This window comes from Electrophorus electricus, chromosome 4 (assembly GCF_013358815.1).
Source record: "Electrophorus electricus isolate fEleEle1 chromosome 4, fEleEle1.pri, whole genome shotgun sequence".
Taxonomy (NCBI): domain Eukaryota; kingdom Metazoa; phylum Chordata; class Actinopteri; order Gymnotiformes; family Gymnotidae; genus Electrophorus; species Electrophorus electricus.
Genome location: NC_049538.1, coordinates 18,187,497 through 18,213,247, shown reverse-complemented (window position 1 = coordinate 18,213,247; position 25,751 = coordinate 18,187,497). Strand labels below are relative to the sequence as shown.

The 25,751-nt window shown below is 44.3% G+C and overlaps 4 protein-coding genes across 8 annotated transcripts in view; 1 reads left to right on the top strand and 3 right to left on the bottom strand.

Moving 5' to 3' along the window:
• The window catches only part of pak1 (p21 protein (Cdc42/Rac)-activated kinase 1), a 33,811-nt gene extending 30,405 nt beyond the window's left edge, over positions 1-3,406 (bottom strand). For 2 of the 3 annotated variants that reach the window (XM_035525237.1, XM_035525239.1), the window contains exon 1: positions 3,193-3,406. The gene's annotated coding sequence lies outside the window, so the exon portion shown is untranslated. Of the gene's footprint in view, positions 1-3,180 lie in introns of all 3 variants that reach the window. The other variant, XM_035525238.1, reaches the window with a different exon arrangement.
• A 3,506-nt stretch (positions 3,407-6,912) lies between these two features.
• aqp11 (aquaporin 11) lies at positions 6,913-9,916 on the top strand. Its single transcript, XM_027009363.2, has 3 exons — positions 6,913-7,578; positions 7,787-7,903; positions 8,242-9,916. The coding sequence occupies exons 1-3, from the start codon at positions 6,984-6,986 to the stop codon at positions 8,349-8,351; spliced, it is 822 nt and encodes a 273-aa protein (XP_026865164.2). The 5' UTR covers positions 6,913-6,983; the 3' UTR covers positions 8,352-9,916.
• Positions 9,917-11,309: 1,393 nt separating this feature from the next.
• Positions 11,310-15,672, bottom strand: clns1a (chloride channel, nucleotide-sensitive, 1A). Of its 2 annotated transcripts, XM_027009365.2 has the most exons (7): positions 15,158-15,672; positions 14,641-14,777; positions 13,606-13,728; positions 13,211-13,321; positions 12,924-13,097; positions 12,531-12,597; positions 11,310-12,235 (listed from the first exon to the last, which is right to left on the bottom strand). In XM_027009365.2, coding segments are annotated over exons 1-7 (732 nt in total). In that variant the 5' UTR covers positions 15,277-15,672; the 3' UTR covers positions 11,310-12,234. The 2 variants fall into 2 exon arrangements, with proteins under 2 accessions (XP_026865166.1, XP_026865165.1); XM_027009364.2 differs by lacking the exon at positions 11,310-12,235 and having other exon boundaries at positions 12,527-12,597.
• A 119-nt stretch (positions 15,673-15,791) lies between these two features.
• Positions 15,792-25,642, bottom strand: rsf1a (remodeling and spacing factor 1a). Of its 2 annotated transcripts, none has more exons than XM_027009367.2 (16): positions 25,165-25,642; positions 24,126-24,217; positions 23,872-23,964; positions 23,376-23,581; positions 22,712-22,854; positions 20,764-22,547; positions 20,460-20,663; positions 19,954-20,058; positions 19,644-19,723; positions 19,397-19,451; positions 19,131-19,234; positions 18,979-19,046; positions 18,706-18,895; positions 18,154-18,407; positions 17,819-17,998; positions 15,792-17,585 (listed from the first exon to the last, which is right to left on the bottom strand). In XM_027009367.2, exons 1-16 carry the CDS (start codon positions 25,415-25,417, stop codon positions 17,065-17,067), a joined length of 4,332 nt encoding a protein of 1,443 aa, XP_026865168.2. In that variant the 5' UTR covers positions 25,418-25,642; the 3' UTR covers positions 15,792-17,064. The 2 variants fall into 2 exon arrangements, with proteins under 2 accessions (XP_026865168.2, XP_035380962.1); XM_035525069.1 differs by having other exon boundaries at positions 15,792-17,579.
• Between the last annotated feature and the right edge of the window lie 109 nt (positions 25,643-25,751).

Genomic DNA, 25,751 nt, shown 5'->3' with positions numbered 1-25,751 from the left:
TGCATGCAGACGAGAGCAGTCAGCAGCACCGCTCTGCTCTCAGGGTTTTCCGAGCGCTTTTTGCCGTTACCTTTTTCTGCTGACTGGGACGCCCAACTTGAGACAGCTCGGCCCCGGAGGCGAAAGGCCGACAGATATTTATAGCCGATGCTGTTATTGCTGCTCAACTAGCCGGGCTGATGAGCAGGTACGGGTCACCGGGGACACGGAGACACGGAGACGCAGTGATGTGGAGCACAGGACCTAGGCCCTGGAGAGATCATGGGAGGTGGTTGAGGGGCTCAGAAAACCATGTCCAGGATGGCTTCAGCCCTCTTCGCGTGGAAATGCCCGTCCGGGTCAGAGACGGAAGCATTGATTGTAGCACGGCAGGTACTGCATAAGGACCTCAGGAACACAGGGCCATCAAATACCAGAGCGTTGGTGCAGAGCCCGACAAAATAAAGCAAGCACCCAACAGCATGAAAACGTTAGGAAACTGTTAGAGAGCTGTTGTTTATGGGTAATTAATCCTATCTTCTTTTTAAATTTAAATAAATACATTTATTTATGGTTTCAGAAGTCTATTTTATGGGATCATTTCCATACCATGCCATCATCCTTACATCTTACATCTCTATAATGTGAAGGGCCCTGAACAGAAGTACATCAGCTAGATATGAAACGGGTCATTCACAGCAAGAATTGGACTACACTTAGAACCTTGAATTCATAGTTGTAGTTCATAAACTGCTGGATCCACCATGGGTCACAAGTATACAATGATAATGTGTCCCATCTCTGAGGTTACTTCATTAATTATTCAGCATACTGTACTAAATCCCAGACTAAGCTGAAGTCTGCCGAGAAAGCTTTGAGCCGTTCCCATCTGCCAGCAGACGTCGTGTGAGTGTGTGCGGGAGCAAAGATGAGTTTGATCAAAGGGATGTTTGGTTAGAGAAGAGGACAGTGGGACACTCGACAAAAGAACCCAGCCATCAGTCAACCGGGGCTGGACATGTTTTCTGCAGATCATAAGTATATTTGTTGCAAATGTTGTGGTTACTAACCATTGTGTGTGGCTTTAATCCAGGTTATTTAACCCAGGTCAAAGTTAAGTCGAATTTATTTATATAGCGCTTTTTACAACAGCCGTTCCCACATAGCAGCTTTACACATCTCTGTGTCCAACCCCCACTGAGCAAGCCGAGGGAGACAGTGGCAAGGGAAAACTCTCCAGGGAATGAGGAAGAATCCTTGAGAGGAATAAAGTATCAAAGGGGGGGCCCATCCTCCTCTGGCCGACAACAGACACTTCAATAGCGACAACAGGTTACCAGGTTACCAAGGAGATCCTGTCATGCCACTATTTTCCAAAGGTTCTAGTGATTTTAAATTGGAAAAGGCAACTGATCACTGATAGGTCAGCTCTAGCACCGATTCACTCAAACTCCAGGCCTGCAGCAAATTCTTTGGAAACACCAGCAAACGATGGAGATGGACTGGGCCAATATGGACAAGCTGCAGTGAAAAGGTTTTTGACCCAATAACTGACCCAAAAACCACAATCACAGGCACACAACCGTGTGTGCGATATCATATCAATGGTTTAGATCAGCGGCCACTCCATTTCCCACCCCGTTCGCATCTCGACAGCTGCCCACGGCTCACGCCGGTCTGGGCCAAGTGCACATCTGGAGGGCGTGCAAGTAGGTGGGTGCATTTCAGGATGAAATACGGGGTGTTACGACAAGAATATGCGCATGCCCCTTGGGACTCCTCATTACCAAATCACTGATCCCCTTCTCTGTCCCTGACCCTTAAAACCAAACCATTATCAGGCCACCCACCCCCCACTTCACCCCAAGCAGATGACTCTTCAACTCAACTCAACACAAGAGCGTATTAACATATCCCAGTTCATGGATTGGGCCTTAAGGAATATTAAATTCCAGCTCAATAGAAAATGGGATTTATTTATTTACTACATACATTTTTCTTGAGAAGACAAGAAATACCTCAGTCACATCCTAGAAGCAAACAATAGTGTTTATGTCTCTCATACACACAAAAGAAAGAAAGAAAAAATAAATGATGGTAAAATACACTTTAAAGAACAGGTGCAACACAGCTGGCTGCTAAGGACTCCCAACCGTGGCAAGAGGATAGCTCCAGAGGTTTGGATGAAGTTTCATTCATAATTCCATTCTAATTAACAGCATTAACATGGGAACTAACATAATGTCTATTAATAATACAATTGACACAAAGCACAGCTCAGCGCGTAAACTACTTCTAAACCACCTTTGTGCAAAATCAGATTTAATTTACTTTCAGGCTCGGAAACTTCGATCGAAATAAACTAGCAAGACGTCGTGTCCGTGTTTATCATTTCGTCCAAAGCGGCGGAAACAATTACAGAAACCCTAATAATTGTAGGCTATATTCGACCACTTACAAAACCAGGTAATCTTGCAAAACGGGACTGGTTTGCTTGTGTTAGAGTGCACTGGGACGGCTGGCGGCGGGTGCTCCGTCCCCGGGCCAGTCCGTTACGCCCGACGGCGTGGAAATTATGGGCTCCAACAACGCCCAGGAGCAGCCACATGGAACCAAATCGTGCGCAGAGACGAAGAAATCGACGCACAGTATCGCACGGTTTGCCTAGCGCTCATCACCAGCGAATAGACGAATAGACAGAAACAGGTTTAATATGAGAGCACTAACATAATGTAGATGATTAACTCAATTGATATAAACTTAACACCATTCGGTGTGCAAAATATTTCTAAACAGTCGTCAGGTAAAAATGATTTTCAACTGAAAAAATATCTCTCGCTGAAATTTTGCAAAGGAGATCCTCATTTTGTAAGCAGGGAATGAGTAGCTCGCTGGAAGAGCAAGTAAACCGCGCACACTACACGGCAGATAGCAGGTTACTACCGCGGAAGGGTTTCAATGACTATACACGCCAGATAAAAGCAACGCAACTGCATTTTGCATCCATTTTGTTAGTCGTCAACTTTGCGTGCTTCAATCCAACTGACAGATGCATGTACAATAAAGCCAGCTGGACGTTTTCTAACGTGACCGCTCCTTGACTGGCACTGAATCGTCTCGTGTAGCATTTCCCTACTGTTCCTCCTCAACTATCGGTGGACTCTTGGGGTCACTGCGTGACCGTGTGGGGCGCGGACTCACCGTGTCACTCACCTCTAAGAATGAAGCGAAGGAAATTTTGCCGAAGGATCGTCCCTTTCTCATTTACGCATTAACACACCGACTCGCTCCCCTCTCTCATTTACCTCCAACTTGGCTGTTGCTCGCTATTGTGAGCGACACACACAACCCTGCTGCACCGCAGCGCCCGCCCACCGTGCAAGTCTGCTAGTGGTCACTTCCAAATTCGGTCTGTCAGCTGGATATGTTCCGCGTGTCTGTCCAGCACGCTGGACCTTTGCAGGCGGGGCTTTTTTTTTTCTTTTTTTTTTTACAGAAGTCCTAAGATCTTTCCACATCCAGGCGAGCTGAGCAGCAGTGACGTTATTAAACTATGTCAGCCGATTTATGTTTCTTAATCGGCTCTGTACAGTCTTTGCTTTCGTAAGATCGTCCTTGCAAGCCTGCCCATAAGCTGAGAATCTTCTAGACAGTGCTTAATCATAATGTAAATCAGGAATCTGTTGTTGGTTGTTTCTTCGCTGGTAAACGGATTTCTCTTGAGACTACATAGCATGTTGAAGAAGCTGGACTTAGCCTACCACACCTGGCCGTAACATTTTCCCAGATTAATGGGATTTTAGCGACACCTGAGGGACAATGCCAGCATTGTCTGAGATAAGCAAGCGGATTCAACAGAAAGCCACGACGCAGGCCGGTGTTTTAGTGGTGAAAGTTAGATTTAATTAATCAAACATTACGGATAATTAGTTTAGTCAGGCCTTTGCCTGAGTTCACGTTTAAGTGGCAAATAAAATGTATGCGCTTCGAAAGCAGGTGTCGAAAAGGATGTACATGCTGGTACTGGCTGGCCTACATTATAGACTGAAAGCCGAACACTTAAAAGAGGCTGCAGTTGGTCTGTTTACACAGTTTGATTTACAACTTTAGATGATTTTCTGTGTTTCTTTGCAAGAGAAAAAATTATTTATGATTTATTTGATACATTGCTACTCTATTAAGGAAATCAGATAGGATATATAACCTATTGGAACAAAAAGGTGCTAAATGAACTTGTATATTCTCTCACATTAGTATATGTTTATGTTTCAGAGACTGACATGCCCTGAAGGAGAGGGAAGTGTGACAGATACTGACATGCCCTGAAGGAGAGGACTGTGTATGTTCTGACTTTGGTGTGGTGGTGAGATCACATGCTTGCCACCTGGGTTTGAGGCTGGGTGTGGTTACTGCTCCCTGCCTTTGCTCCAAATGGTGTCAGAAGTGATTTGGTATGGTGAGGACATCAGGGGTATGCCCATGCTCAAAGGAACCCCCATGTGCAACCCAAGGTGAACCCCGGGTAAGGGGCATGGGTGTGACCCTGGATGAAGGGATGAAGCAAACGTAGTAAAGATTTCATACTGCACTGAAGTTACTTGTTCAGTTAGCTCTCTGCAGTAAAGTTACATGCAGAGGTTTTATCACTTACTTTCAATTAAACGATTATAAGACAACAGCAAGTAATCATCCATTACTGAGAAAACATGACTTTTATTTAACAGAAATGGGTACCTTAGAGCAAGTAATACAAAGGTACAATGTAGTGGCCTTAATCAGTACATGCATTTTGCAAGTCATACGGTCCATAATGTTTCAAACCATCGGCTTTGATAAGCAAATCTTTTTCCTCACCTGCAAAAACTAGAAAAGCATAATAATGTGCAACCTTTCTATATAAACCTTTTTGTAATCAGATTGTCAATAATAACATACACAGTATTGTAAACCAAAATTATGTTTGTTTTTTGGGGGAAAAAATCACATGCATTTCACTTTGAATGTAATTGCATAGAATAAATCTGTTTTAATGTTTCAGTGTAAAATGGACATCAAGCATTGTCAAAATCTTTTATAACAAAAAGACCCTCAATCTGCCCCATATAACCTAGATGAATATGTTTGGTAATGGGACAGAATCAAATGTGTAAATGAATGGACAACTTTTAAATTACATTGGTTATGGAATATGTTTGCTTGCATGTTTTAGGTTGTTAGACAAACTGGTAAATCATAAAATCCTTGCATCAAATTAAGCACATATACCTATTACCTAAAATCACACTGTTTATTTTGCTAACCTATGTTACAGTCCACTGAAATGTATAATTTTTCATAATTAAATGGAAATTAAAAGGCTCAAATTAGAATTAAGCAGGCTATCTGGCCCCTACAAACATTTCAGAAAAGAACAACAGCTGTTAGCTAACGAAAAATGGCATAAAACCTCTGACAACAAAACATCTGTATAAAAAGGAGGAGGGGGCGTGTCCCCTACGAAATTTGGAGGGGGTATATTGCCCCCCGCCCTCAAAAATATTTTTGCTCACAGCATCCTTGTGATTTCGTGTTTTTTAACAGTGTGATGCGTTTTCTCCTGTTACATTTGGCCGAAATTATTATAGGTATTAAATACAATTATTTTAAAAACAATTCTGGTTGGGTAATAAAGCGGAGTTGCTGCGGATTCACGGAAGGGCAAGCGCATCGTAACCGCTCGGCTCTCGCCGGCACGGGCGCAAGCGCTGTAAGAGACACTGTTAAAGAGCCGGGCCGGTAAAAACGTGGTGTGTAGATGTACGCCGTGTAAATAAAGCACTTCGGATTGACTCGCATTCGTATGTGTCTCTGAGCTTGTTTTTTTTTCCCAGCCACGTCCTCGCGTTATGTCCTCACCGCAAGTCTGACGCGTGAGGAATGCAGTCCTTTAGCATTCCAGCTCCACTTCTCAAACGTTTAAAAGGTAAACTGAACAGGCTATGAGTAATAACATGAGACATTGCTGGCTTGTTCGCTAGTACAAACGATAGCCTATCCGTAAATTAAAAACCAAAACTAGTTTAGTTTGTTACCGATACCTTGCAAACTTGCTAGTTTTGCAGGTCTAGCATCCTCCTCAATAACGTGTTTCATCAACCACAAAGCTTCTACCTTTAACCTAATACTCGCGAGTCTGCGCGACAGCACATGGGCTTGTCAATGTACTACTAACAACACCCTTATCAGTTGTAATACAGGCATAGGCGTGTTTCTTTTTTTGGGGGGGTCCCAGGAATTCCTGCTCATACTACTCATATAGGTTAAGGTTCGGTGGTATGAGCACTGCCCCCCGCTCCGAAAATTTATATGAAACCTAGGCCACTTTGTTCAAATGACCTAACTAGCTGCGCAATCGTAGAATATGAAGTTATTAACATTACTGGTACAGTTTTTGTTGAACGTTATTTATTTGTTTTTGTATTTATTGGTTTATTTATAAATAATTGCGCAGTGTGGTATGCTAAGGTGCTAGGGGCGTTGATGTTGCCAAGTTCATGATCTAACATCTACACTTTATTATTTCAAATAGTATTGCACGCCTTTAAATAATGAATCTTGCTGTAGGGTCGTGCCGCCAGCTTATATGAACCACAATAGTGTGACTATTTCTGCTGTCAATACAGTTTACAGTAAAATTTATATATATATATATATATATATATATATATATATATATATATATATATATATATATATAGAGAGAGAGAGAGAGAGAGAGAGAGAGAGAGAGAGAGAGAGAGAGAGAGAGAGAGAGAGAGAGACTATCTTAAGAAGAGGGTTTTATGATGTATCTGGCAACTAGTCCAGAATAAACTCTCCGTATTGCCTTCACTCGCAGAGCGGGGCGGTCTTTAGACTAAAAGGCGTAACAGCAGCAAAGTTGTCTGACTGGTCTCTGGAAAGAGATGGATTTCATGTGAAAAGGAAATCGTGTCTTGGATGGTGAAAGGTCGGCTTCCGTGGCAATGGCTGATCTCCGCGTTTCTCTTTGTATGCTGGCGGGGATCGTTCTTATTAGCGACATTGCGAGGAGGACGACTTCAAAACTGCTAGGCAGGAAGACTTACGGGACCTATGCGGTGGAATTGATTTCTACAGTTCAGCTCTGTGCTTGCACGCATGAATTAAAACTGCTGGGTGAAGTGGGCCGTGTAGAGCAGCAGCTCGCACTCACCCTCACATACCTTATTTCCGTGGTCCACGCGCTCACATTCCGTGGTGCACTCTGCAACCCCACCAGCACCCTCGAGCACTTCTGCCGCGGTACTCTGACCGGCAGATGCGCGTTGACAAAGCTAGCGTGCCAGTTCGTCGCGGCTGTGGTAGCACGCTCTGTGGTACATTACGTGTGGGCTTTCGGACTCTCGGACTTGCACCTTCGTCACAAATTATTCGGATTTAAGTGCATCAGTCCGATTAATGCCCCCCTGGTTAAGGCCGCCGCTGTAGAGCTGGCTTGCGCATTCGCCGTGCACACAACAGTACACCATACGCACGGCGTAGAGGAAAAATACAGAGTTCATGCTATAGCAGCCGTTATCACAACAGCAGTCTATGCAGGTTTGTCTTTATCGTTTACGTAGCTTTTAAGGAATAGGCTTATTGCTCTCAGACACCATAGTCAGAGTTGGAAATGTGTTCAGGGGATTTATTTCCACAGCAAATGATCCATTGCGTTGCCTGGCCAGATTAGTAGAGAGTACATTGGCTGTTGTGGCTGAGGTCTTCTGTATCTCGTTATTACAGCCAGACTTTTATTTTCCCCTAGGTGGAAGTACAACAGGGGCAGTATTCAACCCAGCGCTGGCTTTCTCAACGCAGTTTCCCTGCAGTGGCAACACATTTGTAGAATACAGCTTCGTCTACTGGATGGGGCCTGTCTTAGGTAGGACATTTACTTGGCTGGACCACCTCCATAATGCAGGGATTTTGTTTTGACTTGACTTTAGAGGTTTGAGGTTTCAGTCAGTTCAGTTGAAAGTGATCATGTATTAATACGTGTAATTATCAACACAGTCACATACACATGGTTAGTACGGGTGTTATTGGAAAGTATTTTCCTCAGTATGCTGTGACTACTTATAGCACTGAAACCAGGTTTTGGTGACACATTCTGCCTTAAGTGGGTTTATCCTCACTGCGTGAGGCACTGAAGCAGAAGCCTACCGGGCCACTGTAGTGTCCAAACCAGCTTCATTCGGGCCATTTCTGTCTTGTGTTCAGGCATGGCGTGCTCCATCCTGCTGTTTGGTAAAATCATTCCAGCTTTTTCACGAAAGAGTGCAACTGGCAAGGATCAGTATTTCAGTGATGTGAAGAAGAAGATGAATTAAAGGGGAACAATGACCTGAGCATGTTCTTTTAGTACGAACGTTTTAAAAGTTGGTTATTGTGGCACATCTAATTTTTAAGGCTGCAGCACTGAAAGGCAGTGTCAGTGTTTTTAAAAGAGATCAATGCAAATAATACATAGGAAATTAGTACAACCTTTTTTTAAAATATCAGACTTATTTAAAGGTACAGGCTGAACTTCACAATATGTTTAGCTCATCATTTACTGTATTTCACTAAATATTATTTCTCATACTGGATTTGAACAATTTAAAGAACTATTTATTGAATAAGAGTTGTGTGAAAGCTATGCATTAAATGTGATGTGAACTTAGTATCATTGTTAGCTATAAGCACAGAGATACCAAAGCAGGTGCCTTTGAGCTAAGAGAAAGAGATTTCTCAGGAAACGGGTTGGATTGACTTGAATTAGACCCTTTCAAAGTTTGTAAGCAAAGATGACGTCCCAAAGATGTCCTTTTGGCAAAGGAAATAGAGATTTGTGCCATAATCCAGAATGTTAATCCCACAGATACTTCGATTAATAAAAGATAATTTATTGTTAAAAAATATTGTAAAACATTACAGTTGTATCATTGCGTCATGACGATATATGCATACGCATTTACATTTAATAAGGTCCTTCAAAATAAAAGTCTGCAACACTGTCGGAATTAGTCCCAATGTGATTAAATTTAATTATCAAATTAGAATAGCCATCTTGTACAATTTGTTCTCAGTAGTTTCTAGTTATTGTTCACTTCATTTCACGTTGTTATGTAGCTAGTTAGCTAGCTAGCTACTCTCCTGCTACCTTTGATCATTTCTTATCCTTTTGTTGTGTGCGCGTGCACCTAAGTATAAGTTTATCTTAAATGTAATTTATTAATTTACTTTAGATTTCAATATATAGTATACGACTACAGTCGAACTTCGCTTAGCCCAGAGTTAACTTTAGAGCTAGTTAACATATTATGACTTTGACACAAATTATGAATGTATGTCGTGATATTTTACATTTTGTACATGACCACAAGTCCAGTGACTTGTAGGCTCGGTTTCTCTAGTGTAAAACTATTTTTCCACAATCAAATAAGATATCTGGCTACTAACGTTGTGGCTATTTTGCCACATCTTCCTATTGTTCTGTAGGCATTTGAGGTCATTTCTTCTGTAGGAAGGGCAACCGTGCTCATATAACTGGTACGATACTGATAATTAAGTCGATTCGCATCGAAGAGTAGAGTCAACCGTTATTGTGAAACATTTATTTTGAAGGATTTTATCAAATCTAACCGTAATAATGTTTTGACACATATATAAAATATCTTGCCATATTATCCTTTATTGATTGATCTCACTGTGAAGGACATGGGATCAACACTGGCTCAAAGACACAAATCTCCGCTTCCGTTGCCGAAATGCGTGCGTATCTTTCTGGTTACGTTGCGCCTGAAACCGTCTGTCGTGATTATTTAAGGCATATTTAAGGAATTGTTAAATATGTGCACACAACACATTCCTCTTACCTTCTCTCTCTCTCTCTCTCTCTCTCTCTCTCTCTCTCTCTCTCTCTCTATATATATATATATATATATATATATATATATATATATATATATATATAGAGACACACTTCGGCCTATTTGTGCTCATCTCATTCCTGGTATTGTTCATGGTACCTTTACGAGCAATAAAGGAATAAAGAAATGTAGTATTTGTACTATGAAATTAAATACTGGGCTTGCTGCCCCTGCCCTGCAAGACCTGAATATGGTACAGTGTTGACCTTTGACCTGTTGGCTGCTAACAGATGTGCTTGAAAAGTAAGCACTAAAATTCATTAGGCCAAACAGGGTTTACATGTGCAATATATTGTGTATTAATACCCTTAACTAGACCATGCAATACATGTACTACACATTATAGAGGTCCTAAAATGTGCTCGGTCTCAAAGATATGCTATACAGTGGTGGTACTTGGGAGGGTTTCCTGAATGGAAACTACATACTCACACACAAAAAACAAAACTGCTCAGAGTGAACTATTGCAGCACCAGAAATTGAATTAAATAAAGATACAGCTATTAGGAGAGTGATTTGGAATAATTAGCAAATGCTTTCACAAATCAACATTTGATGTTTATGGCCCTTTGGTGTTAGCACCATAAATGATGAAACAAATCTGAAAGATTGATCATATTTCAGTCGACATAGCATTACATTTTATTATCCTTCCAAATCTAGTATAATTGCCACTCTTTGGCTGTTTGTATATTATTTATTTTAACTGTGGGTAAAGCATAGTGCATATACACCAATCACCTCCTCGGTGACATCCTTACTGTGGACTCAAAGCGGATATCGGTTCACAATGCCTGTGAAGAAGCAAACCATTTAGGGTGGAAGCTGTAGGCTCTCCGTGGATATCTAAACTGAAAACCACATATATGGCTATTGACACATCACTGCAGATGCACATAAATAAACTGATAGCAGTCTGTTTCTACACAGAACAGAATAGCATCCAGGATTTTCAGTCACTCTCAGAGCATCATGTTTGAAGCCTGCATATCTGTTTCATGGTGTAATATGTAATATGTAATTAAAAATAATCCTGTCAGAAATAGAATTACCATACTACACATTTTCTCTGTCTCTGCGTTCTCTGTTGTCACATGGTTGGTTCTATATTAAGATAACAGCAAAAAAGACATTGCCAATATTATCTTACAGAGTGGAAAACCATGACTATTTCGGACTGCGTATTCATCAGCATGTGTACTCAGTAGTCATTAGTCATCCTGCTCTAACTACAGAACCAGGAAAAAAGAAAGGCCATAAGCCATATGATGAATTACATGACTGTCAGGGCTTTTGTTTGGCTATATGGGGAATTAATACACAGCTGAACCATATGAAATGGATTGGAAGTGAAGCTGTTTAATAAGTTCTAAAAGCTATCGTTGTAGGTCATTTTATTCCTGCATACATTATTTAAAATCATTTTATTTTTGTACAGATTTTAGCTCAATTTTAATGCCAGAAAAGTGTTACAAACTTTGAATTGTTTTTTAGCATTCCACAACTGACACCACCAAATAAATGTTGCCGACTCCCTGGGGTCACATGGTGCTTTCCTATTCATTTCACTTTTTTTGTAGACTTCCATGAACTAGTTTCTTTATGCAATCATATCAGCTTCAGGCCCCTATGTATGGAGTTCCCAGCAGGCACACAAACACTCCCCAATCCAAGAGGGACTTTGGAAGGCACTCATGATTTACTCACTGGTGAACTGTGGATATGCGCTGAGTTAGCAAACATTATTCAGTTAAGATTAGCTCAGAAAACTAAACCAGAAGTGTGCAGAGAAAGGTTGCCATGACTACTCAAGGTTAACATAGAAGGCTTTGATCTGAGAAAAACAGATCCACTTAATGTGGATATCCTAGACAATCTCCCATTACCTCAGTTCCTGTAAGTGCTATTTAAAAAACAAAACATTTTTAAACTTGTCTGTAACAAAAGCTTATTTAAAAATAATTTAATAGATGAATGAATTAATCAAATGACTGTTCGGTAGCCAAAAGCCCTGACTCAAACAAGTGCTTTGTACAAAAACTACTTTATTTCTTGTTATTTTATACAAATACCTTGCAGAGAACACTTATAATTTGGTCTTAAGGAAAAGTACAAAACACAGAAACAGAGCTGGGCTTTGAGAAGTTGAAGCTAAGGGGGCCTTTGCACACAGCAGTCCAGACAGTGGAATAGAGATCCAGAGACTGCCCTGCTCAGAGCAGTGGGAAAGAGCCTGGATGACGAGTCCGTATCTCTCAGAGGGCCTCAAGTGCTTCAGTTAGCAGTGGGGCGTAACGCTGCATCTGTGGAACACACAGCACATTAAGAAACAGACCCAATTATATCTCAAAGGAGAAGGGTTGCAAGACTTTCTTAGACTAGCCTTTGATGAAAAGATGAAGACACGCGGTGTTTCAGAATTCAAAAAAGGGAAGCACTTACAAAGAAACATGATTGTACATTTTACTTGTTGGAACAGAACTGTGCTTGTAGCCATTGATGTTCTTATTTAGTGTCTATTATTTAATGTGCAATGTCCTTATAAAATAAATACATTAAAATAAAAATAACAAGCTATTTTATAGGCTGAGTCATTACCAGTGATCAACATCAGCATCGTCAAACTGTCCAGCTACTGCTGAATTTGGATCAACTTCCATTCCATCTGAAGACAAGCAAAAAGAGACAGATGACGCAACAAGTAGGCCCATGTATACAGGGCGTTAATGATTCTACATGACCAAGTGCAAAATTATGGACTTGTGGGTGGCTCTTCTGTGTGCGTGTCTCCAACACAGGTGAACCAGATGCGGCCACTTAGCAGCTGCTCGTAAGCATTTTGCCAGCGGAAATTCTTCAGGTTGCACTTTTTACTTTCTGATTCCTTTAGGATCTTCTCACACATCAGTAATCCCCAATTCAAATTTGAAGACAAATACCAGGGTCGACGAAAGTAAAGAAAAACCAACAGCTGCATTCTCTTTCACACACCTTCGAAGTCGGCTGAGGGCTCGTCGGTCCTGACCCCAGCCATGTGGAACTGCTCGGCTACAGACTGGGCGAGCATGCCCTCCAGCCTCTGCAGGGTGGCCTGGCCCTCGGCCGTAAGCTGGGACAGTCCCTCCTCATAGGTGTAGAACGTGGGCACATCACACTGGGCTTGCTCTAGACATGGAAAGGCAGCAGTGAGCAACCTAGAACGTGCGGGATTGTGTAGCAGACCCGCGTAGCGCAGAAAACTTTAAAATAAACTGATCATGAAGCAGGTTTTTCCTAACCAGCCTCCTCGGCTTCATCCTCCTCCCCTTCAAACTCGTCGTCTGAGTCTGCGTCCTCTGGGTCCGGGTGCAACGCCTGGCACTCGCACATGGCAGAAAACATGGGCTCCACTGCAACACAAATGCACACGTTTCATTTATGGAACTAGGGCTGGTCAGTGTGGGCGCAACAATCACAGATAGTCAGGAACAGATTTTAGAAATATTCTGACCAATCACCAGCATTTGTAGAAAGTCTCATAAATGCACATAATGCATTTCTCTTTAAGTCACGTTACGCAATTTATTTCATAAGCAACTGTATCCAATATGCAGTATTATTAATATAGCATACATTAATGTAACTGATCCACAGCACGCACACACCCACCAAGTAGTAGTAGTTCACCACTTACGAGCTGCCTTATCACTGGGTACAAATCGGATCTCTGTGATGACCCCATCTTCGCTGTCATCGTCGCCCTCATCTTCACCTTCATCATCTGGAGCTCTCTCTTGCATCTCGGCCTCATTTTCATCTGCCGTTCAAGGTAATTCAAGTTAACAGAGCGTGCTACAAAACAGGCAAGAGATGATTTAGCATGATGTAAACTGGACAATGTTCATTTCTGTGATAAGCTTTTATGCAGCCATTTTATCTTGGCCATTACAGATTTTAAATAAAAAATATTTTAAAACAAAGATGGCTAGATGCATTGCCTCTGTAGTCTTCAACGGCACCCTTTAAATAAAAACGTTTGAAAATTATTGGATCAACTAAATTCATACTATATATTTATGGGTGGGGGGGCACAGATATTGTAGTATTGTAAATCCTACATTATTAGACATTTGTGATGGTATTACAGACTTCAGAGACGACATGCTGGTCCATGTGTCCAGCGTTCACTATGCGCTCTCAAGCCTGGAGCAGGTATTGCAGAATATCAAGCCAGCAAACCTGCGGCTGCATCCAAAAAAGTGCAAGCAAGGAGACTGCGTTCCACTGGGACGAGGACGTCAGCGTGCTCTCTGCTCGGCTATGTGAGGCAACGGCGCTTGCGTTTCCAAGGGAAGGGCAGAGAATTCGTCAATTACAGAAGTCACCAATGAGGGCTTTGGTGCCGTTCTTCCACAGACACACGATGGGACTTATCGAGTCATCGCATGCTACAGCCGTCGCTTGAACAAACCAGAAGCGGACTACTCTGCCGTGAAAAGACGGTGGCCGTCGCAGCGCGGCTACACCATGTCCGCGTTTACCTCGGTGTGCAGGATTGCCTAGCTGTGACACCCCTGACACTATTGCCTAGCTGTGACACCCCTGACACTGGTATTTGTTACAACACTTACATTTTTTTTTTATTTTGCAAATAGTCTATTTTGTCTACGTCTGGCTGTGTGAGAGCTCGAAGTACTGTCTTTGTCTTTTGCACAAGCAGTTTCCTTACCATCCAGTTTTTTGTTGACCATCACGTAAAGATGCTCTTGTGGGTAGGCGCTCGGGTCTCGAGAAATTGCGTGGAGGCTGATGGAAGGGTACTCGAGCGAAAAACCCATCCCCGACCCATCAAACCAAGACAGGTGCCTGAAAGGACAGGTTTGCTTACGGTTTCTTAATACATCAGTGTCTGTACGTTTATTGTCGAACAAATACATTATGCAATTATTTCTAAGAACGGCATTCTTAGAAAGCAGAACGGCAATTGAACTGTGTCATAAAATTAGGTTCGGTACTCTTCCACAGATGTCCGATTACTGGTAGGCGTTTCACATTTTGCACTCCAAGTTAAAAGAACAGAAATGTGGCCTCGATGGAAATGCGAGCTTGTAAGATCACACATAAGCTAGCAGTTCCAGGTGTGTCGGTCATTAGCATGTAGCTAGCTAGCTAGCTAGCTAAAGGAACCAAAGACCCAGTCTCTTACATTAGAAATCTAACTAGATAACAGTAGTTGTGCTACTTACGACTCGGCGACATACAGCGTTCCTGTTCCCAGCCTTTTCCCGTCTAAAACCGCCGTGGTCTCGGCTTGCTCCAGCCGAACTCCCTCGCTAGGAGGGGACACGCTTCTTAACAAAACCATCGTGATTGTTTAGCGGGTGAACCGAGGTTGGTGCCCGAGAGCTGTCGAATATGGCCACCCACCTGATACGTTATTTGATTTGTTTATTGTTTACTTTATTTATTATTTGGCTACCTGAAAACAGAATAACAGGCTATTAGCGGCTAGCCAGGAAAGGCAACGTGACGTTACCGAGCTCGCTAACGCTAGCTAGGCTAAAAAAACAAACCGCAGTGTGGTAGCAAACTCGGTAAATGAGGCCAGATTATTATTTGGGTTATTTTTTTTGTTTGTTTGTTTTTTTAAATCACAACCATACTTTAGCAAGAATCTGTTTTAGCTTCCATGCGCGACGCAAGAGACAATTACTGCGATTTTGACACAGAGCAAAGCCAAGAGCCATCTGGAGTGGACCGCCACTGCCGCCCCCTGGCCCGGAGGCAGTACTACAGGCCTCGCATGACCCGTGAGGTCTCCCTTTTTTTAAAAGTTAACTCTTGGCTGGCTGTAATAAGAACAGAGCCTTGTTATCACAGCAATGTATTTGTCAAGTTTATTTATGTTTTGGTTGTTTTCTTTAGGTATGGAGACTGAACATTAACAGTAAAACAAGTAACAGTTGAATTTTTGCACAAAAAAATTCCTCTTACAGCGAAGGCCACTTTCAGTATGACACTCGAGGATTCATTTCACATGTGGGACTTGTGGTGTATACTGGGAATGGCTTAGTAGTGTTTTATTTGAATTAGACTCACAGAGATAGGGCACAGCCTTGAGAGAACTGGGTTAAACGACACTTCATTCTTTAAAGTGCTTTTGAAAGAGAGTCGAAACCTACAGTACAGAAAGAAAAGCTGCGAATAGTGCTGGGACATCTGGTACAATCAAAGGTGCTTCGACAAGTGCATTCAGTTCTATAAAATTAATTTTGTTGGTTTTTTTGTTTGTTTGTTTTTAGTTTAGCCCCAGGGCAACTGTACAGGCACATTATATATGGTTAAAAAAACACACACATACAGTCAAAGCAACTACATAACCACATATTTTGGGCAAACAAAGTGTACATTAGCATAAATGAACAAATACATCCATTTAGGAATGAGATTTTCTTTTTGAGGATACTAGTAAGACTTAATGTTAAGCATGTTAGAATGAAGCGGTTAAAACGTGTACGTAAGTAAACCATAAAGCTGCTAAATTTCCTCTGACTAAATTATGTGCCTTATATATATTCTGTGGCACTTTTATTTCTTTTGTGATGGCAAAATGTCAGTAAAGTTAGGTTCAGATTGAATGAATGTATGGACAAAATGTTTAGGGCTGGCATTAAGGAATATCTTTCAGGATTAGCAAAATTTCAAACTGTTGAACAGATTTACCATAGAGCCTTTTTTCATATAAAAACTTTTTACAGAGAAAACTAAAAACATCTCTAAAACACCAATTCAAAATTTCGCTAACATACAAGCTGAAAATGTACAGTGTAAAGTGTCTCTACAGGAAAACAAGCCTGTTATACAGATGACGTTACTGGCCTTAAATGACATAGTGCTTTACTGTCAGAGGAACAACATGAACATTACTGAGACCCTGTTCTAAACCTGGATGTGCATGCTGTTGTATGGTAAAGAGGAACTACAGTGCATTCAGACACCACATGAGGAGACACCATGGCATTCCTCTGGAAGCTTGCATTGGTCCAGTACACCCCGCCATGATATTATGGTGACTGCCATGGGATGTCCACCTAGGAGGTGGGCATTGGTGAAAGGCAATGAGGAAAACAATATATTAAATTTATTCAGCACATCACGACAACTGTTCACTGTCAAAAACAAAGTTAACAAAGTCTGTGACCGCAGTGAGGTCGTCTTCCTCCTCATCTTCGTCCTGAGCTGTGGGCCTCAGAGGGACCAGGCCATTATACCTGTTCGGGCCGTGAGGCACGTTGCCGTTTCTGCCAGTGTGCTTCGGCAACGAGTCCTCCGAGCCTCGAAGGGGCCCCCTGTAGTCTGTGATGCCACTGCCCTTCTTTCCGTGTGCGTTTCTCATCAGCCTTTTCTCAGCCTCATCCTCGTCCTCTTCCTCGTCCGTCTCTATGCGGTTCAGTCTCTTACGGACCGGTCGCTCTTCCTCCTCGGATTCGTCAGAGTCTCCGTCCTCATCCGATTCCTCCTCTGCCTCCTCCTCGGTTGAACTTCTCTGTAGACTCAGTTTTAGCTGTTTGTGCCTCTGCCTGGAGTCCTCCCGAATGAACTCCCGCTTCCTGCCCCTCCGTCTCCTCTCCGCTGCCTCCTCCTCCGGCTCAGAGTCCTTGGAGAAAGCTGATGCTAGAATAAAATGCAGAAACAAACACACACAATACAAAAAAACATATTAATCCTCAGCCAACTAAAGGTCATGCATTTAAACTCTAGACTAGTTACGGCTGAAAACATTCTACTGTGTTATCTAAACCAGCAGAAGATGCTCAGCGCCACCAGAGGGCGTCTAACAAGACTGTTCTGGAAAGAAGCAGCGAGGTGGTGGACAGCCGTGAGTCCAGAAGATGAGCGGCCCTCACTGTTGGAGCTGGAGAGCCTGCGGCGGCGTACGGGCTGAGGGGTTTTACGCTGGGAGGCTTTGCGCGACCCCTCGGACTCCGAAGTCTCACAGTAGTTGATCTGTGCGGTGTGACTCCGCCGTGACCTCCTCCTCCTCACGTCCACGTCGCTGTCGCTGAGCTCACTTGAGCCCTCCGTTTCTGCAGCGGGGAGGGAAAGGAGAAGTCTGTATTCGCTTTATCTCCCGTCCATGCATCCCAGCAGTTCCCACAGCTTTCACCGTTCAACAGTCGGATTCTATGTCACCCAAGACTAGAGCTCCTGAATCATGGTAGATGCGTGAGCTAGTACGAACCCATCTCCTCCTCCTCCTCCTCTTCCTCCTCCGAATCCATCAGCTCCTCCTCTGAAGATCCTCTCTGTCGTCGGGACGATCTCTGCGAGATTCTCCTGGTCCTCGGCGTCCGTCCGTTACCGGTAGCTTTCCTGACCAGGAGCAGGTGTCCCGGGCCGCTGGCGACACTGCCGGAGTCACTACCGTCCCAGGAGGCGCCGTCAGCATCGCTTGCCGCGTCATCCCCAGAGACCACAAAATCCTCCTCCTCCATGCTGGGGTTGGCAAGAGGACAAAACAAACAAACAAAAAAACATGATGATATAATGGGGTTGTTTTTTGGCAATAGCAACACTGAAGTAAAATGTTTACACACCTTTCAGATTGATTTGACACTTTTACTGGAGATTCTTACTTGCTGATTTTTGATATACATGTGGGTGTGTCATTTTTAAATGCTTCAGTCTGCCTAATAAAGGGACAATACACCCCCCCCCCCCCCAAAAAAAAACAACAACTGACATTTTACTGGACTAGGCTACATGCGGAGATACGTGGCCCCATAAACCCCACCTGTCACTAAGCTGAAACTCGTCCTCGCTCTCGTCCTCGTCCAGGGTGCTGTCGCTGTCCAGGTCATTGAGTCGCCGGCGGCGCTTGCGCTTGCGGGGGGTGGGGGCTTTGGCGGGCCGCCGGTTCTCTTTGCCGCCCTCGTTCCCCCGCTGTCCTGTGATGGTGGCCATGTCCTTGCCACGCCCCACGCCTGAAGCAAACGATGTCGAAAACACTTTAAACACGTACGTGCGCGCGAGCGTGGCGGGGGCGCGGTGTGGGCACACCTCTTACCTGCGCCTTCCGAACTCTGTACATCTTCCTCTATTGCTTCATCGATGGCTTCGTCAAAGTCATCAAACCTGATTTGCGATGACAGCTGTAAGTACACTTATCATGACAAAACACCCCTGACACATCTGAGTTCTGCTGCTGGGGCACAGCACCTGTAACTGATGGACTTTCTCTTCCGTGTTGACCTCCTCTCCATGCTCTTATTCTTCTTTGCGTCTTTCTTCTTCTCTTGCTTTCCATCCTCAGGATCAGCATACTGACCAGATGAAGGGGAGAATTAAATCCTAAACAAGGCTAATTAAAAAGGCAATGAGAACCTCGTTCATTTGGATTTTAGTTTTCTTTGGCAGTATTTTAAATAAATATTTGGAAGCTATATTATCTACAGTGGGATTTAATGTCATTTGAATGGACTTGCCGGATTGGGTATGATGTTCTCCACACTGATGCCCACATACACCAAACGCTCTCGCCTACAGACAAACAGACAGGCATGAAACCTTTTGGGTGAAATGAAGCCAAAGACATCAGAGCAGAACAGCCAGCCTATGTAGGAGGAGTGCTCCAACTGAGCATGCAGACTGAAACATCACATCACATTTGTCTGTTTAAGGTCTGCAGGACATCATGAAGGGGGTGCCATGAAATCAAGAGAAGAGGAGTACCTCCTCTCAGCTCTCTCCCGTTTCTTCAGAGCGGTGTCCAGATTCTGCAGCTGCTCCTCCAGCCTCTCACACAGCAGCTTCTGGACACGACAAAACACAGCCGCGCCAAACCCCACACGCATCAATGTCAGCTTGGCGCAGATACGGCCTGCCCTGGGGACTCTCTGCTTTTTATGTTATGTTATGTATGCTGGTGGGTTTTTTTTCCCCCCTACTCTAGCACACCTCCCTCAACTCATCAGCCAGTGATCAGGCCACGCGGGGGCTTATTGAACGGACGGGGTGGCAGCGGACTGGGAAGGCCACTCACGTGCTGGCAGGGAGGGCAGAACCACTCCCCGTCAGGGATGATCATCAGGGGGGGCCGCAGGCAAGCAGTGTGGTAGCCGCTGTCACACAGGTCACACAGAAGAATCTGTCAAATGCAGTAAATGAATAAGTACAGGCAACAGGACACATTTGCATGCACGCTTCACTTTCAACACATCTACGTAGTGGTAAAACTCAAGCCGTTGCGTTAGCACGCTGTAAGGGAGTGCTCACTGCTCGTCAGTTTCTTGCCACAGGACCACTGCTGACTGGAAATGAATGCTCTGCACAGCAGTGACACATGCCCTGACCCAAGCAGTAACACGGCAAGAACATCTAGTCAGCAATGGTCCTGTGGTCAGACACCTGTCAGCTATAAATGGGGGGCAGGGAGCGGATTACAAAGAGTGCACGGCAAATTACGGTCTGGAAACGCATGCCTACAAAGTGCGTAAGATGGGTGGGTGCTAGGTAGGCGTTTCCCTGCTAAGGGGATTTGAGACTCACCAGCTCGGGGTGGTTGGGGAGGCCGCAGCGTTTACAGGCGTCCTCGGGCAGCACCTCGTCCGAGCGCTCCGACTCCATGTCGCTCTTGTCCTCGTCCCTCTCTGACTTGTTGTCACCCGGCACATCTCCCTCTAGTGGCCCTTCGGTTTTGCGATTTTTTGAACGCGTTTTCGACCAACGAGGCCTCCTGTGCCGTCGTTTACCCTGGAACATGGATGAGATGGTGTTTATACCAGTGGATTTACGGTGAAAGGAGAATTCTGCAATGTAATCGGATGCGATTTGTAATTTGCTTTTCCTTTACCCTGGTAGTCTTGGCTTGTCCATCCGAGTCGGTTTTCTTGTGGACGTCCCTCTTCTGCAGCGCTTTCTCTGCTTCGTGGTCTTCGTGCTCATCCCCCTCCCACGCTGTAGGGGGCACTGGCTGTTTCCTCTCCTGCTTCCTGACCTGAATCTCCGCTAGCTTGGGACTGGGCTTGCAGATTCGAGCGGACCTCCGGAGCGAGCGCCTGTCTCCGGCCTGCAGGTCCGACCTCTCCCGTTCCCTTTGCCAATCCCTCTCCCTCTCCAGCTGGAGCTCAGGAGTTCGCCTGTGGAGGGGGATCTTGATCTTCAAACGGATACCCTCCTTCTGCAGCTCCGACGACACCTCCTCGTCGTCGTTGGCTGCCGTGTCGTGGGGTATCCTGTTCCACTCCTCCCCTGCGTTCCCCTTGGCCTTTGCCTTGTCCGATCTCTTCTTTCTAGAGCTTTTCAACCCTCTGCCTTCGTCATCTTCCTCAGCTTTGAGGCCACATGGCACATGGTCTCCCGTGCCGTCCGCAAACGTCGCTGTCTTACCTTTGCGCGATCCGGCTGCCTCTTCCCCGCCACCCTCTTCGTCCACCTTTCCGCCAGACGAGGAGGCCGTTTCCTGTGTGTCCCTTCCCTTAGGTGAGCCCTGTCCAATGGGGTTGGACCATATCACGGACTTCACTTCGCTACCCTTTTTTTCGCCATCCGCTTGCTTTGGTAAAAGCGGGGACAGCATGGCCCGAGTGTCTGTGTCCCCTACAGCTGCCTTGCCAGCCAGAGCTGAATCTTCCCTCTCGGAACGCTCAACCTTGGCTGATCTCTCCGTGCTGATGCTGGAATGATGAGCGGTGGTACTGTCGGCTGTGAGCCTGGGCTTCCGAACCAGGACCGACTGCCTTACGCTCTCAGTGTGTGTCCCCTCAGCAGGGAAGATCTTTGTGTCTCCGTGAAGTCCATTTCTGTCCTTCGTCGGTGTGCTGTTGGACTCAGGAAATCCCGTCTTCCTCTCAATGGGACTTATAATCACTCCAGTCCCCACAAATGGCTCCCTTGTCATGTTTTTGATTAGGTCAGCGGTCCTGATCTTCTCATGGACCAACTCACCGCCTGGCACCTGCGGGCTTTCTGTACCTGTGTGAGGAACTAAAGGGGGGGGCGCCGTTTTCTTTTCTCCGGCCCTCCCAATCAGCTGATCTTCGGGCACCGACACTGCCGGGTTGCGAACGATAATGCCCCCGGCGCTCACGTTGGCATCGTTGCCAACAGTGTTACTGTTGTGGTTGAGGCTGCCGTAATGGCCGCCATCATAGCCCTCACTCCTCTTCAGCTCTCTCTTTTTCAGGGGGATCTTGGCCTGCTGGTCACTCTTCATGGCCCTCTCCGCGGCCTCGGCTGTCTGCTCCTTTTTGTCCATATTCACTGGGAGCTCATGCTTCACGGAGCCCGGTGCCATGACGACAGACACTGCGTTCCAGTGTCGGGGAGAATCCTTTGGCTCGTCCTTGATGAGGCTCTTAATCGTGCTGACTCTGTTGTCTATAATGGGAGTGTGCTCCAACCAGGGCTTCTCAGGACCAACGGCCTTCATGTCAGACTCTTCCTTCGGCTCTCGTTCTTTCACAGGGACAGCTGACCTCTGATGTTTAACACTTTCATTCCCACACTGACCTTCTTCTTTGAGGTCAGCAGAGGTGACATCACCTTTGGCTAGTAGCTTGGCGTTCTCTTCCGATGAACACTCCACTTTGTCTGCTTTCTTCACACTTTTATCCTCGCCTTGGGGGTTTACATCAACTACATTCACAACAGATAATAATTAAAAATGCAATCTATGTGGGTTGTAAGAAAAACAAACAAAAAATATGCAGCAAGCCTAACCTAAGGCAGTATAAGTGCGGTCAGACACACAATGTTCAGTAAATATGGTAAAACAGTGCACACTATAGGGGTTTTATTACCACTGGAGCATATTTCCCCCCTTTTGCCCCTCTCCTCCTCTTCAGGGCTGCCACATGTACCATCTGGGCGCTCCTGGTCTTTAATTGCTGGCTCAATCTTGGCTTTAAGCAGTTCCAAAATGTCTGCTAGATCATTCCGGGTCCTGTGTTGAGACAAATGACACTGCTCTACTAAAAACACACAATTAGATTACTGTGTAGATACATGTGAATTAAACTTGGGGCTCTTGGGACAGACCTCTGAATTAACAAAAAGGTATGAAATGTAGGATAATAGCATTTTCTATAACATATTTTCCATAAATTTTAGGCTAGCAAAATTAAAGCTTCCAGTAAACTTCAACAGTCTAATCTACCATATATAAATATGTCATTTATTTATTAGCCTTTTTGAAATAGCTGGAGAAACCTTTATTTGTAAACCAGGACTTTTGGTCAAATGGGAAGCTTTAAATCAAGGAGAGCCCTATTGTGAGTACTGGGAGTGTCTTCTGATATGCCTAGAGCACTTTAGTGGCAGTATTGGGGGATAGTACTTCCATCAACTCCAGCGCACCTCTGGGAAAACAATACCGTCTTCTGTCCCACAGTGTCCTTTAACTCTTCGATTGTGAATGGAAGATATCTCTCAAAAGGTCCAGACTGCTGCATCTCCACTGCTTACCTGACTATGCACCTCCAGGAAGAGCCATCCAAATCATCCTGCTCCTCCACATAGACCCGCACGTTCTGATCTTGGTCCAGCTGGAACCAGTACAACAGGCCTTCTTTGTCCCTACCAATCGGCTGGAGACGCATCTGCTCTGGGTCCTCCTCGTTGACCGCTGTCTTAAACTTGAGGTTGTCATCAAACTGGCATTCACACAAATACTAAAAAAAAACAAAAAAACACAGGCAAACTGGTAAGCAAACAAAAAGAAAGCCTCACAATGAACATTCAAACAAAAATATCTGTGTAATGCAACAAATACTGAGATTCAGTGCTTTTATTAATATGTAATTATACAAATAACCATACTTTTTAAAAATGTTGTTACAGTGCTGTTCAGTTGTAATTCATGCAATAACTGTCCTGCACTTATCATAGCTATTAAATAATAGCAACTGTGACTATGTAGAACATGATGTGCAGTGAAAGCAGCTGTCTAGGAAGCAGACACCTTAAGGATGTCAGTCTTGCACTCGATGGACATCTCCGGATAGCCTTTCCTCTCCAGCTCCCATGCCCAGGTGCTGTTGAACTCCTGACATACCTGGGTTAGATGTAAAGAAAGGGGTGTCATCACTGGCTCCGTTAGTACCAAAATTACTTATGGGCTAGCTGACATACAGATTATTATTACCTACTGCACCTCTTAACAATATGGATTGTCATTGACAGATACATGTACAGGTAGTAAATACAGAATTTTACCTTGACAAGATACTTTTCCCATCTGTCTGGTGTAACTGACTTGCCGAGTTTGCGCAGTAATTTGACGTGGAGCTCAATGAGAGGTTGTGGAACTACGAAGTAGATAATGTTAATAATACTTTAATATAACAACTTAACAAATGTAAAGATAGTTCTGAAGAGTCATTTTCACTTTTGGAATGTGAACCGGACTTTGTTCACTGAAGAGATGCAGATACAGCTGCAACAAAAGCATACAGATAATCTAGGGTGAACAAATGACTCACCTATTTTATAATCCAAGGAAATCATGAGACAAAATAAATATTCAAATTTGACGGTGTCTAAAATGCATAAAAAACTGTTCAACAGCCAATGCTGTCAACTTTGTTGGGCTACACTATTAGAAAAATAATTAATGGAAAAACGTAGGATCCCCCGCCCCCCAAGAGGAAGTTTGACAAAGTTGTGCGCATGCGCACTAGTATAGCTAAGCTTGTTCCATTTGTCAAAATGTTGTTAAACAGAACGTAAACATCAGCCCGGTGTACGTAAAATATTTAAGTGTTTCAAAAATAAAAAACGTAAACATTCATATGTTCACATTATACATGTTCACAATACCCACGAAGAGCCAGGCAATAGACGTTACCGTGTAGCGAGGCATATTTTAGTGTACAATTTTGACGGGTAAGCGGTAAAACAAGGGACAGGCAGCGTACCCAATGGAAAATAACACCTGACAGTTAACGCTAGCTAGCTTAGCTACGATCCAACCGCTCGTTAAGGTTACGAAAAACCCGGCTAATGTTAGCGACAGTTGACAGCGACTCAACACAAATATTCTGATAAAGCGAACTACACTTTTTCAATGTACTGAGTGCCATAATCATGTGAGGTTTATTCTTACTTAACCTCCTGCTATCCTAATGTTTTTTTTTTAGCTAGCTAACGCTAGGCAGAATCAACACACAGACACTAGCTTGCTAGCCTACAGCAGCACCATGATGATGGAGAGACCCTCTATCCCTAACGGCGCAGGGGTGTTATTTCGCCTCACCTGACGACGTCTCCTGCAAGTATCGCTCCATCTGTGGAAACGTTAATTCGGGGAGATCCAAAGCAGTACCATATCGCTCCAAAAACGAACAAACGACAGCGAAGCTCGGACACAAACCTGGAGAAAGACCCGTTGAAGCTACCGAAGCAGCCATTTTCCAACGGGTTACAGCGCTAGCTATGTTCGCTAACAGAATCACAGAAAACCTGGGAGGACCGAATACTGCCCACAATTCACCGCGACAGTCGGGCATCGTCCGTGATCAGAGCGCATGTGGATCAGGGGGGAGTGTAGGGCGACTGTAACTTCCAGATAATGTGTCATGTCAAACCAATTGCAATTTGAACGGTTAACCATGTTAAGTATGCGATCACCGGTACCCCGTTTTCAGAAGGGGCGTGGCAGCATTTTAACTGCTATACCGATGAAGCACAAATGCCTGTGATCTCTCTGTGGTTTATCACTGGAGGGTATTAATTACTAATAATCATTTTTCCATGAGCCCTTCATGACAAGGAAGAGGATGAAAAGCATGCTGTCTCCAGCAGTGGCTGGGCCGGTAAAGCCCAAGCAGATTGGATCCTGAT

Coding starts and splice junctions, on each gene's coding strand:
- aqp11 (XM_027009363.2), top strand. CDS start 6,984: ATGGCTGATCTCCGCGTTTCTCTTTGTATGCTGGCGGGGATCGTTCTT. Junction 7,579..7,786: donor CACAACAGCAGTCTATGCAG/GTTTGTCTTTAT, acceptor ATTTTCCCCTAG/GTGGAAGTACAACAGGGGCA. Junction 7,904..8,241: donor CTGGATGGGGCCTGTCTTAG/GTAGGACATTTA, acceptor TCTTGTGTTCAG/GCATGGCGTGCTCCATCCTG.
- clns1a (XM_027009364.2), bottom strand. CDS start 15,276: ATGGTTTTGTTAAGAAGCGTGTCCCCTCCTAGCGAGGGAGTTCGGCTG. Junction 14,778..15,157: donor ACGCTGTATGTCGCCGAGTC/GTAAGTAGCACA, acceptor CTGTCCTTTCAG/GCACCTGTCTTGGTTTGATG. Junction 13,098..13,210: donor GGATGAAGCCGAGGAGGCTG/GTTAGGAAAAAC, acceptor TTCCATGTCTAG/AGCAAGCCCAGTGTGATGTG.
- rsf1a (XM_027009367.2), bottom strand. CDS start 25,417: ATGCCCGACTGTCGCGGTGAATTGTGGGCAGTATTCGGTCCTCCCAGG. Junction 22,855..23,375: donor TCCTGGAGGTGCATAGTCAG/GTAAGCAGTGGA, acceptor GTCTCAACACAG/GACCCGGAATGATCTAGCAG. Junction 20,059..20,459: donor TCCCCAACCACCCCGAGCTG/GTGAGTCTCAAA, acceptor TGCATTTGACAG/ATTCTTCTGTGTGACCTGTG.